The sequence below is a fragment of the Artibeus jamaicensis genome, unplaced genomic scaffold (assembly GCF_021234435.1).
Source record: "Artibeus jamaicensis isolate MK-2021 breed Jamaican fruit bat unplaced genomic scaffold, CSHL_Jam_final contig_777, whole genome shotgun sequence".
In the NCBI taxonomy this organism is placed as follows: domain Eukaryota; kingdom Metazoa; phylum Chordata; class Mammalia; order Chiroptera; family Phyllostomidae; genus Artibeus; species Artibeus jamaicensis.
The window spans coordinates 2,140,672-2,153,359 of record NW_026521966.1 but is presented as its reverse complement, the minus strand read 5'-3'; the positions used below and the strand labels follow the sequence as shown (position 1 = coordinate 2,153,359).

Sequence of the window (12,688 nt, the reverse complement as noted above, 5' to 3'; positions counted from 1 at the left end):
CCTGACCACCCGCAGACCCCACCCGCTGCGGCCCGTGAGTCACTGGGGACCTGCCGAACCTCATCCCTTCTTGGTCTTGGCTTTGCTGACTGATAGACAGCAAGGCTGTGCCCTGGTCTCTGCCATTCAGCCGCCACTGAGTGAGGTCAGGGCCTGTGCAGCCAGCCACCCAGGGAGCGGGTGGGAGGTTGTACTGCTGCCGCGGCTATGTCTCAGGCTGCCTTGCTGGCTAAGAGAGAGAAGGCATGGCAGTCGCTATGATCCCTGGCAAGATGGCCAGAGGTGGACAAGTACTCCGTAGGCATCATCTCGTCTGATTATTCCTCCTCCGAGCTTCACTTTCTAGATGAAGGGACGGAGGTTAAGGGGGGAAATGACTTGCTTAGTCTCATGGTGAGAGAGTAGGAGGCCTGCAATTGGAACTCCTCATGTGCTGTCCTCTTGGCTTGGAGAGGGAGCCTGTGTGGCCACTGAATTGGTGAGTCGTGTCCCAGGTGTTTGAGGTCTGGCATCTGCATTTTCAGGGTGGGGGCCTCTGGGCCATGATGAGAGTCCCAGCACCCTGAGAGGTCCCCCAGTCTTACCTCCTGACACTCACCCTCCCACCTACTTCCAGCACAGCTGGAATGGCTTCCCAGAATGTCCTCACCCCTTTGGCCATCTGAGCCAAGAAGCCAGGTGAGCTAGACCAGGACGTGACCTATTGGGCACCCAGGCAAATTACCTAGTTGGCCCGGGCCCCAGGCACCTGCTTCCTTCCCAAGCCCTGATAAGGTCGGAGTCAGGTGGAGGGCGCCAGCCAGGTGTTGGTGCTTGCCCAGATCAAAGGGCCAGGGCTGAGAGCTCAGTTGTCTGCTTACTTCTGGGCACCAGGGGCTGCTGGGCCGGGAGGCAGGGTGGGAGGTGGCTGAGGGTTAGGCCTGGGCCTGCCCCAGCTGTTTCCCCTGGGACCAGAGCATGAACGCTGGCTTGGGAAGAGCTTACTTTCTGTAGCTGTAGCCCCTTGCAGACTGCTGCTAGCTCCCAGCTGACCCCTGCGTATTCTGAGGCAGCCATAGCTCAGCCTTCGTGAAAGCCCACAGCAGAATTATAGCAGTTGGCGCTCCGTGCTTTGGGAAATCAGGAGCCCCCACAACCCACACTTAAAGGGGCAGCTGCTTCTGATGCTCCTGCAGGGCACGCCCTGTGCTGGGCTCTGCCACACACCCAGTCAGTCCCTGCACTCAGGTAGATCCCCTGTGTTGACGGGAACAGGAAACGGATCCAGCCTCCACCCTGGCAGGGGGGTGCTGTGGGAGCCCCGGGGGAGACCTCGAGAGTGCACACCGCGCTCTGCCTCGTGGCAGGCGGTGGAGATTTCCTCAGGGAGGGGCTGCCGGAGTGGGGCTTTGGAGGACGCGTTAGAATTTATTCAGGGGAAAGCATTTGCAGTCAGTTCGTCAGACGGAGTGGATGTCAGGAGCCCTCCTTTTCCCCGTACACTGGATAAAATATGCCAAGAAACATTTGAATTACATAGCTGAGCCTGAAGGCTGGAGCTGGCAGGGAAGTTTCCAGGGGCCAGGAGCAAAGAATTGAGCTCAGAAACAGGGGTGGGAGCTGGCACCGAAGACAAGTGACGCAGGTGTGCAGGGACCAGTGTATGTCTTAGAAGCTCGTTACAGTGTTTTTATTTTGATTTTTTAATAGCTATTTTAAAAAGATTTTATTTATTTATCTTTAGAGGGGAAGGGAAGGAGAGAGGAAGAGAAATATCAATGTATGGTTGCCTCTTGTGTATCCCCTGCTGGGAACTGGCCCGCACCCCAGGCATGTGCCCTGACTGGGACTCAAACCTCGATCCTTTGGTCCACAGGCCCGCGCTCAATCCACTGAGCTACACCAGCCAGGGCTCATTACAGTATTTTTAATGTAAACGTTTTTCATGATGAAAATTTTAAATATACATAACATGTAAATAGAACAGTACAATGAACCTCCATATAGCCGTCACCCGATTCATCAGGTATCACCAGCCTGACCCAGGTGAGAGGTTCAGGGGTTTCTTTGTTCTGAGGACTGGGCGGTGCGGTTTGGGGGTCTAGTGTGACCTGCATGACTTGGTTTCTACTCAGAGCCCAGGGCGAGTGCCCTGGTTTCACTCTGTGCCCCCCCAGGCCAGTGGGCAGGGTTTCCATCTGTGACAGAACTTCTCAGCCTGGCTCTGGCTCTGTGCGGGGAGCCCGGCCCGGCCCTGCTCGGTGCGGGTCCGCGGTAGACCCGACGTTTCCAGGCACCTGGCAGAGGCGAATCCAAAACCGCGCCTGGGAAAGCCTAATGGTCTGGACGTTGCCTCGGACCCAGAGGACAATTCCCTCAGAAGACAAACTCATTCCAAGTGGATAGAGCAAGCAAGGAAGCCCACCTTTGTGGGAGGGAGTCACCTGGCCCCGAAAACGGGAGAACCGCCTGCCAGAGAGCGACAGCGCTCCCCAGGGCCTCTCACTCCTGTGCACCTCATCGTCGGAGCGCTCCGGGGAAGAGCAGAATGCGTAGGACAGGAGCATTTAAAAACAAACAGGGAGATGTCGCAAAGACCTAGGTTTTAAATTCTACCAGTGAAAAACATAATGTTTTAAAATGAAAAAGTATAAAAAATTAGAGTTGTGAACAGGTAGACTACACCCAGCTGAGGAAGAAGGGGGCACGTTACCCATCTGAGGGAATCAGCCAAATAGCGCTCAGGGGAAGGGGAGGGAGAAGGGAAGCTGTGATTCCGCCTGGCTCTGGTGGTGGTGGCCCCTCGGCACGTCAGCCCCGGCTGGAGCATGGGGAGAATGGGAGGGGAGGAGGCTGGGTAGTGCTGGAAAGCATCTGGATCTTGTTGTGGGGCAGTGGGGAGCCAGAGAGGGTTTCAGAGTAGGGCAGGTCCCTGTAAGGCGTGTGCATCGGGACTCCCTCTGGGGTCCAGTGTGGAAATGGCCGGAAGGCAGTTCAGAGCCAGGGAGCGTGGGGTCCTGAGGAAGTGCCAGGGTCCGGGGTGGGGTGGGGGTAGCGGGGGCTGAAGAAGAGCCAGGTCAGACCGAAACCAGACAGTGCTTCTGCTTCAGGGCTGAGGCTCCTTCTGGCCTTGCTCCCCTTCCCACCCCTGCCAACCTAGTAACATCCTCTGTTTGGGTTCTGAAGACAAGGCTGGGCAGCCCCTGTGGCTATTCCTGCAGGGCCCCCCTGAGGCCTGAGAGGCCAGCCTGGGCCTTATATCCGGAGCAGGCTGTACAGGAGCAGTGGTTCCTACAGGAAGTCTGGACGTGGTGGCTTTCAAGCACCGATGGGGCCAGGCTGGCCTGGGTCCTCCCTGTTCTTCTGGCGGGCCTGGGCTGCCGTCCTCCACATCCAGTGGGCAGGGAGGGTACCCAGGTAGAGCCCGGCCCGTGCCCACCATGGTCCTGCCCACAGGATGTGGAGGCTGACAGATCGATTCCAAATAACGGGTCAGCCAGATCTGGACTTTGTGAAAATGGTCCTGGTTCAGTCCAGGCCAAGGTGGGGGCTGGATGTGGGCTCCAAGGCCACAGTGTAGGGGCCCAGGGCTCCCCCAGCTCAGACCTCACCCACTCCTACTCCAGGACCCCTTCTGGGGGGGTCAAGTAGGACCACGGGTGCATGGAGGGTGGCCCAGCAGCTCCTTGGTGGGGGTTCTGCCAGTGCAAAGTCCTCAGTGAAGGCTGTTCTGAGCTCCCGGGTGCGGGTCCCTCTGAGGGGAGAGGGCCTTTGGCCGGCGCCCTGAGCCCTTGGACTGCCATGAGAGGCCGACAGCCCAGACGGATGTTGTCTAAGCCGTCTTCCTGATGACTCTCATCAGCCCTGGGAGGAGGGGCATGGCCCACCTCACTAGAAACGAGTGAAGCTCAGCCCAGGTTCTCAAGGGGAGCCAAAGGCCCTGACTTCTCCGCCCTGCCATCCGGGCTCTGCCCCGCCCCCACCCCACCCCCTGGCTCCCTGCCGGCCACTCCATTGTCCCAGACCTGTGGGCTCAGCACATGTGAGCTGAGCGAGGGCTTCCCCACACCCAGGCCACAGGATGTCCTCATGCGGGAGCTGCTGGGAAAGCCACCCCAGGGACAGCAGAGGTGGGGCCGCCAGGCTGCCCAGAAAGCTCTCCTCAGACAAACAAAGCCTGAGCGCTGGGGGGTGGGTACGCAGGGAAGCTTCTAGCCCTGCTGATCTTTATTTTCAGCAGAGCTGCCTGCTGGCCAGATTGGCCTCTGCGCCCCTGTCTGGGGCGGGTTCACATGTCCGTGCCTTTTGTCTGTGCTGTTCCTTCTGCCAGCAACATTTTCCTCCTCTTCCTACCACGATGGTGTTCAGCCCCCTCCTCAGGCCTGTGACATCCCCGAGGACCAGGAGAGTCCTCTCTAGCATGCCCCAAGCAGAGCAGAGGGGAGGGCTGCAAAGAAGGTCGCGTTTCCCACTTCACAGCGGAGGCCACTGAGGGACATTGGAGGGACAAGGGAGTCCAGGGTCAGGAGGGTCACCGTATCATCTCGGGCAAGCTCCCCTGTCAGTGGCCTCAGCTGTAAAATTGGACAGACATGGTGAAGCTCAGGGTGGAGCCCGGTGACCCTCAGCAGGCTGGACCCAGGGGTGTGGACAGGGTGTGCCTGCTCCGGGAGGAGCCCACCTGCAGTCCAGGATGCCCCTGCCCACCTGGAATAGCAGGCAGAGAGCCGGTCTGAGAAGCAGGGGCTGCCAGCCTCCCTGCTTCGATGTGGGCAGGCAGGTGGGCGTGCACCAGGAGGGTCGGGGTCTGGCCAAGGCGGGCTCACCTCCCTCAGCCCCTCTCCACCCACCCTGTGGGGGCTTTTCCAGCACATCCAGAGCATGCTGTGGTTCTCCACTGCCCTCTAACTAAACGCCAAACCTGGCCCTAGTGTTTCGGGCCCAACCTCCCTCCACAGCTTCCTCAGGCTGTAGCCTGAGCTCTTCTCTTGCTGTCCACAGCACACCCTGTGCTTTCTCTGACCTTGGGAACATCGGGGGGACAACCTCCTTCCCGGCTTCGCAGTCTGTAGCATGATTTAGAGCAAGGCCTCTGGGGTCTGACAGATTGGGGTTTAAATTCTGGCTCAGCCAAACACTAGTGGTGTGACGTCACTGCTTTCAGCCCCTGTTGTCCCCTCTGTAAGATGAAGATAACAGAGAATCGGAGGTCACCTCTGTGTGCTTATGGCCAGGCCACGCGCTTGGCCCTTGCCTGTAATAAATATTCCATACGTGATAACCGAGGTTATTATTAACAATAAGCATTGTGCTCCTTAACCATTACACAGTATTGCTTACAACACTGTAACTTACATTTTAGAATATATTCTTGATTTAAAATTGTTTATATTGATTGATTTTTAGAGAGGAAGAGAAGCAGCACCGACTTGCGTCCCACTGTGTGGATGGATCGCGTTGTGCTTATTGGTCCATCTGTTGACAGACATTTAGGCTGTCTCCTTCTTTGGCGGTTGTGGACAGTGGTGCTGTGGGTATGGGTGTGCAAGTAGCTAGCTGAGTCCTTCTTTCTTTCCTTAAAACACTTTTTCTAGATTGATTTTAGAGAGAGAGGAAGGAGGAGAGAGAGACAGAGAGACATCAGTTTGTTGTCCCACTCATTTATGCGCTCACTGGTTGATTCTTTTTGTATGTGCCCTGACTGGGGATCGAACCTGTAACCTCGGTGTATTGGGTGAGGCTCTAACTATCTGACTAGGGTTACTCTTGATTTTAATTGTTATCATCATGGTGGATTCCTGGGCATCTTTCCATGCCCAGCTCTGAAATCACCACCTCCAAGAAGCCTCCCTTCACCGTACTGGTAAGAATCGGCCTTCCTTGCTGATTCCCTGGCATTTTAGCCCTTTAAGCTGGTGCAGGTCCCACTGTGACGCTCTGATTCTTTTTGTTCGCTCCCCACCGAGCACGGACGAACACACAGGGAGCAATGCTCCCTCCCACCCCTGACGTGTGTACGTCCTAATGAGACCGAAATCTCTTTCCTGCCCACATCCTGGTCTGATCTCAGGCAGGTCCTGGGAGGCAGACCCAGCAGGAAAAATTCTTTTTCTAGATATGAGGAAGTGATTTCTGCCTTGATTAACACACAAGGGCCCAGTGTTGACTGAGGCCGACTCACCCTGGGCAGGGTGTGGCACTAAGCACCTCACACGCTCTCCCGTCTACTGCTCAGAACAACTGCAGAGCTGCTACTTTTACCTTCATTCTGCAGACGAGGAGGCTGGCTTGCTGGGAATGGCTCAGACCTGCTCATGGGAGTCAATTGTTAGATTTTCAGGAATTATGTGAGCTGGCTATTAAACACAACCATTATTAAAAACTAAATCATGTAAATGTAGGGTTAAGAACAAAGGTAATAAATACAATTCATTACTCCCTAATTATTTTACCAGGTTTCACTCTCATCTGTATTCACTCTCATCTTAGCACAGAATACAAGTGCTAAGGTTACGCACTTGTGTTCTATTTGTCTGGTAGGAGTACTGGGTACACGGCGCTGTGTGGGGCAGTCACGCCACAGTGGTGGTTTGAAATCAGCCAGGGCGAGAGTACTCACACCGTGGAAACGGGCAGACGCTGTGGGTCCGGAGAGCCGGTGACTTTCTCAGCCCGCCACACACAGGCGCAGAGGCCGTGACTGCCCAGGGTCACCCAGCTGGGAAGGAGCAGAGCTGACTTTGAGCCCAGGCAGTGTGTTGCCAGTGCCCACGTTTGTGCACCTCTGTGCTGATTCTGCCCAAGGTCCTAGTCGCACACCCACCTCACTGAGATAAGGGAGACAGTCGCACTCTTCCAGCCCATCCTGTCTCCTAGTGCCCCTCCTGCCCTCCTGCCTCCCGGGGGAGTCAGGTCTGCCCCGGAGCAGCCCAGCCCATGTGTACATTCAGCCTGGCAGTTGGAGGCCACTCACTGGCCACCTTGTCTGCCCACTCCCAGCCTTTGTCTGGCCATCTGCCCATCAGCTGTGGGGCTGCCTGGATGGGGGAGAAGTAGGGGCTGCCTTGCCTGTGACCCAGGCCTGCCCTTGCTTGCTGCCCTCTTTATCCCACCTGGGACCTCCAAGGCCCCTCCCATCACTGGCAGTGACACCCCCCGCAGAGTCCCCTGAGGCTTCCCTTGTGCTGCAAGAACAAAACCAGGTCAGGTCATTCCTCTACTCAGCACCCCCCACTGTCTTCCTTTCTCACCTGCAGAAGCCGGAGCATCACAATGGGCCACGAGGCCTACCCCATCTGGCCTCTCGCCCTCTGGCCTCTGTGCCTTTCCTCAAATATGCTAAGCACACTCCTGCCCCAGGACCTCTGTACTTGTTATTCTTGCCCCAATATTTATATGATTTGTTTCCTCACCTCCTTCAGGTCTTTGCTGAAATGTCACTTTCTCTGACCCTTCTATTTAAAATTATAGTATCTGGCCCTGGTTGGTGTAGCTCAGTGGATTGAGCGTGGGCCTGCGAACCAGACGCTTGTGATTCAATTCCCAGTCAGGGCACATGCCTGGGTTGCTAGCCAGTTCCCAGCAGGGGATGCATGAGAGGCAGCCATACATTGATATTTCTCTCCCTCTCTCCTTCCCTTCTCCTTTAAAGATAAATACATAAAATCTTTTAAAAAATAAAATAAAATTATAGTATCTGTTTCACACATTTCCTATCCCCTGTTTCCACCCTTTGGCCTCCTTAGCACTTGTCTCTGGTGCACTATAGTTTTATTGATTGTCTGTTTCTCCCCAGTAGAATGAGAGCACCAAGAGGGCAGGAATTTTTTTAATTGTATTGTATTGATTATGCTATTACTGTTGTCCCCCCTCCACCCAGCACCCCCCCTCCCTCAGGCAATCCCCCACCATGGTTCATGTCCATGGGTCATGCCTCTAAGTGACTTTTCATCCCCATGGCTATTCTGTAACTACCTGTTTGTACTTCTTAATCCCCTCACCTCTTCACCCATCTCCCCACATCCCGCTTCCCATCTGGCAACCATCAAAATGCTCCCTGTGTCCATGATTCTGTCTCTGTTCTTTTTGTTTGCTTAGTGTGTTTTTTAGATTCAGTTGTTAATAGATTTGTATTTGTTGCCATTTTATTGCTCATAGTTTTGATTTTCTTTTTCTTAAAAAAGTCCTTTTAACATTTCATGTAATAATGGTTTGGTGATGATGAACTCCTTTAGTTTTTCCTTGTCTGGGAAGTTCTTTATCTGCCCTTCAATTCTAAATAATGTCTGCTTGGTAGAGCAATCTTGGCTGTAGGTCTCTGCTTTTCATGACTTTGAATATGTCTTGCCAGTCCCTCTGGCCTGCAAAGTTTCTTTTGAGAAAGCAGCTGACAGTCTTATGGGAACTCCCCTGTACGTAACTAACTTCTTTTCTCTTGCTGCTTTTAAGATTCTCTCCTTATCTTTAACCTTTGGCATTTTGATTATGATGTGTCTTAGAGTGGACCTCTTTGCATGCATCTTGTTTTGAATTCCCTGTGCTTCCTGGACTTGCATGTCTATTTCCTTCACCAAATTAGGAAAGTTTTCTTTTATTATTTTTTCAAACAGATTTCCAATTTCTTACTCTTTCTCTGCCCCTTCTGGCACCCTTATGGTGCGAATGTTGGACCTCTTGAAGTTGTCTCAGAGGTTGCTTATACTATCCTCATTTTTTGGATTCTTTTTTCTTCTTGTTCTCATTGGTTGTTTTTTTTTCTTCCCTGTGTCCCAAGACAATGATTTGATTCTCGGCTTCATCCACTTTACTGTTGTTTTCCTATAAATGTTCTTTATTTCAATTAGCGTATCCTTCATTTCTGACTGGATCTTTTTATGCTGTTGAGGTCCTCACTAAGTTCCCTGAACATCCTTATAACCAGTGCTTTGAACTCTGCAGCTGATAGATTGCTCTTATCCATTTTGTTTAGCTCTTTTTCTGGAGTTTTGATCTGTTCTTTCATTTGGGCCTTATTTCTTTGTCTCCTCATTTTGGCAGCCTCTCTGTGTTTGCTTCTGTGTATTAGGTAGAGGTGCCTTGACTCTGTGTCTTCGTAGTGTGGCCTAATATAGTAGGTGTCTTGTAAGGTCCAGTGGCACAGCCTCCCCTATCACCCAGGCTGGATGCTCGAGGTACACCCTTTGTGTGGGCTGAATACCTGCTCCTCTTGTAGTTGAGCTTTGGTTGGCAAGTCAATGGGAAGAATTTACCCAGGCCAGTTACCTGCAAAGACTATCTGTGCCCACTGACCACCACCCTCCACCCTCCATGGAGGGTCAACTGTACTAGCGGCAGGGTGGTGGTGCTCCCAGGTCTGTGGCTCTCCACTGGGTGCACAGGCTCTGGGGTTTCCAGGTGGTTCAGGCCAAGGTCAGCCTCTGCCTGTGTTTTGCTCAGGGCTGCCCTTCCTGAGCTATAAAGCAGTCTGAGACGGCTACTGTGTGTGCTGGGCTTGGAGATTCCCAAATGAAGCCAAGCTGTGAATCTAGACTGGCTACTGCTAATGCTGGGCCTGGAGCTCACTGAGGCCAGCTGTTGCTTATTTGAGAGGATTTAGGAAGCTGTGCAGCAGGAGCCAAGACCAGCCATTCCTATGGAACAGCTGCTTGAGTGGGCCCTTAAGTCAGGTGGGGTGGAATCTCTGGGAATCTCCAAGGTGGGTCAAACCATGTTAGCCAGGTTGATGGAGTCTCAGATATGGCACTGTTTTGCTGGCCCCATTTGGATAGATGTGGCTTCTTTAACTCTAGTTGTCAGACTTCTATTCAACTTGATTTCTGATCGTTCTAAGTGATGGTTGTTCTATATTTTAGCTGTAATTATGATGTGGTTGTGTGAAGAGGCAAGCCATGTCTGCCTATGTTGCCATCTCGACCAGAAGCCAGGAATTTTTGTCTGTTTTGTTGAATGAATGGATGGGTGAATGGAGGGAGGGATGGATGGAGGGATGGATGGAGGGATGGATGAATGAATGAGTGAGTGCATGAAAGAAGGAAGGAGGGCACAAATGAACAAAATATTTCCAAATGTCAAGAAAGCCTTTGAGGTGCTGGAAGGGAGGGTGGCCATGTGATCTGTCAGGTATGAGGCCTGGAGATCCAGGCCCAGCTCTGCCCCAATTTACTGTGTGACCTTGGGTAGCCCCCTTCCCCTCTCTTTCCCAAGTCTAATGAGGAAAGCAGTGAGGCCAAGTATAAGGAACACTGGCTCTGGAGTCAGACAGGCAAAGCTCAAACTCCCCTGGGCCATTCCACTGCTGGTGGGGGCTTGGGGGGCCATCACTTCTCCCTGAGCTTGTCTCCCCATCTGTGAGGTGGGATGGGGTGGGAGGAAACATAAGATGCTTTGCGCAGCGCCCCAGCACAGCTCCTGGTACATAGAAACTCTTCAGTGAGTACATCTTTATTGTTTTAAACCAGTAAGAGGCTCCCCTACAGCTGGACAGATGGTGGGCCTGCATGAAAGAGGATGGCGTGGTGGGAGCATCGCCTGACCCCAGCCTGCCTGCCTTGGGCCCAGGCCTGGTGGAGGTTGCATCCTCATTATCATGAACATCTATCATTTACGTTTGCTTCCTCAGTGGGGTGGCTTCCTCGGTCCCTGGTGCAGGCCAAGCTTTGTCTCCTGGGCCCTCCGCCTCACGCTGGGGTGGTGTGGGCAGGTGGGCTCAGCCACAGGGACCCTGCACCACCCCTCATGCTCTCCTCCGCCTGCACAGTGTTCATCTGCAGCTTCATGGTGGCTGCCCCCGTTTTTGGCTACCTGGGTGACCGCTTCAACAGGAAGGTGATCCTCAGCTGTGGCATTTTCTTCTGGTCGGCGGTCACGTTCTCCAGCTCCTTCATCTCCCAGCAGGTGAGGCCTGTCCAGACTTCCTGGCCAGAAGCCCAGTGTCCCATCTGTTCCTCCAGTGGGTGACCAGTCAGGTTGACCAGCCCCTTTGCTTGAACCCCAGATTATGACTACCTTCCAAAGATAGTGGGATGAGGGGGGTCTTTGGGGATTTTTTATAAATTGGCCTTGCAAATAGAGCCTTCTCCACACCGGCCTGAACTGAGGGAGCTGCACCTCAGAGTGGCCCCCTGACTATTTCTAAGCTGCCTCTGATGTGGGGAGGATGCAAGGAGCAGGGTAACTAGTCGGGCCTAGGGGTCAGGACCCTCTGGTTCTAGTCCTGGCTTTGCCATCACATCTTGCTGTGTGACTGTAGGGAAGCCACTCCCCCTGTCTGGGCCTCCCACAGTTCGCTCTTCATTTGACAGCTCGCTAACTATGGGGGTCAAAGTCCTAGGGAGGCAAACATCCCTTCAACATAAGGAAGATGTTTTTTACTCTGCTCCCACAGCTCTGGGTTTGATTATCCCAACCCTGTTGCCCACTCAGCCCTGTGATCTGGAGAAATTTACTTAACCTTCTCTAAGCCTCAGTTTCTGCATCTTTCAAATGGAGATAATCCTTCTCAATGGAAAGATTTATTGTGAGAAATAACTGAGCTAATGAATATCCAGGCCTTAGAACATGGAAGGTGTTCAGCAAATCATTGTTACTATTCTCTCTTCCAAAAAGGGAATATGTTGCTTTGAGAGGTAGTGAGTATCCCATCACTAGGGATGTTCAAGTAGAGGAAGGACAATCACATGATGATTACGGTAGAGAGAGATAGAGAAAGAAGGGGAAAATACCAGGATCTGACCTCAAGGGGTTTTCAGCCTGGAGGACAAAAGAGGAGACCCCGGCACTGTCCTTGGGAGCACCAGGCTGGGGATGGGAGGATGCGGCAGTAGCCCTCAGTGCAGAGAGAGCAGCATTTTAAAATCCATGGGTCAGGGAAGGCCTCCTGGAGGAGGTGGCATTCGACCTGGGTAAGCAGGACAGGAAGATTGGGTGAGGAGAGCATGGGCAGAGGGAGCAAACTCATGGGTGCAGAAATGGTGGAGTGTGTTGAGAAATCGAGGAGGACAGTGGTTTAGCTGGAAAGAAAGGCAGGGACCCAGTCACGGAGAGCCTCACGGGGCAGATTCCAGGGCTCCGGCTGCCTCCTGAGGGCAGTGCAGGAACCCAGGAGAGTGTGAAGAAGGGAAAAGCTGGGTCAGGTTTACAATGATGGAGAGGAGATTGTAGGCGAGTGCAGAGCGAATCAGGAGGTTTGGGGTTTCAGCACTGCTTCATGGGGCAGCTTCCAAGGAGCATCAGGCTTGGGGAAGCTTTAAAGCCTGAAGGACCGTCAGCCCGGACACTCGCAGTAAAAACTGGGGCCTAGACCAGAAGCCCCTAGGGCCCCTCTAGGCCTTGTCCTGTCCCTGGCCAGGCCCCTGGTCTCCTGATCGCTGGTGCTTCTGGGGTTGACCAGTGAGTCCAGAACCGTGATGCCGGTGCTGGGTCCCACTCTGGGTGCATAGGCGGGAGGCAGGGGTAGGGAGAGAAGATGAGCAAAGGCAGAGAGAAAAAAACAGACAGATCACCCCAGTTGATGTATAAATTCATTGCAACCACAATCCAAGTCCCACAGGAGTTTTTGGTGGACCTTGGCAATGTGATTCTGAAATTAATTTGGCAGAGAAAATGGCTAGGAACAGCCAAGAGCATTGGGCAAACTAAAAGTGAAAGGGGACTTGCTCCATCAGCTCTTCCAACATGGCCGTTCTGACGGACGCAGCAGAGGGACAGATCA

The 12,688-nt window shown here is 53.3% G+C and overlaps 1 protein-coding gene across 3 annotated transcripts in view; it reads left to right on the top strand.

Moving 5' to 3' along the window:
- The window catches only part of SPNS2 (SPNS lysolipid transporter 2, sphingosine-1-phosphate), a 37,557-nt gene that overhangs the window by 15,335 nt on the left and 9,534 nt on the right, over window positions 1–12,688 (top strand). For all 3 annotated transcript variants that reach the window (XM_053672586.1, XM_037133020.2, XM_037133019.2), the window contains exon 3: window positions 10,736–10,872. In XM_053672586.1, the coding sequence (XP_053528561.1) occupies window positions 10,736–10,872 (137 nt within the window). The remainder of the gene's footprint in view (window positions 1–10,735; window positions 10,873–12,688) is intronic.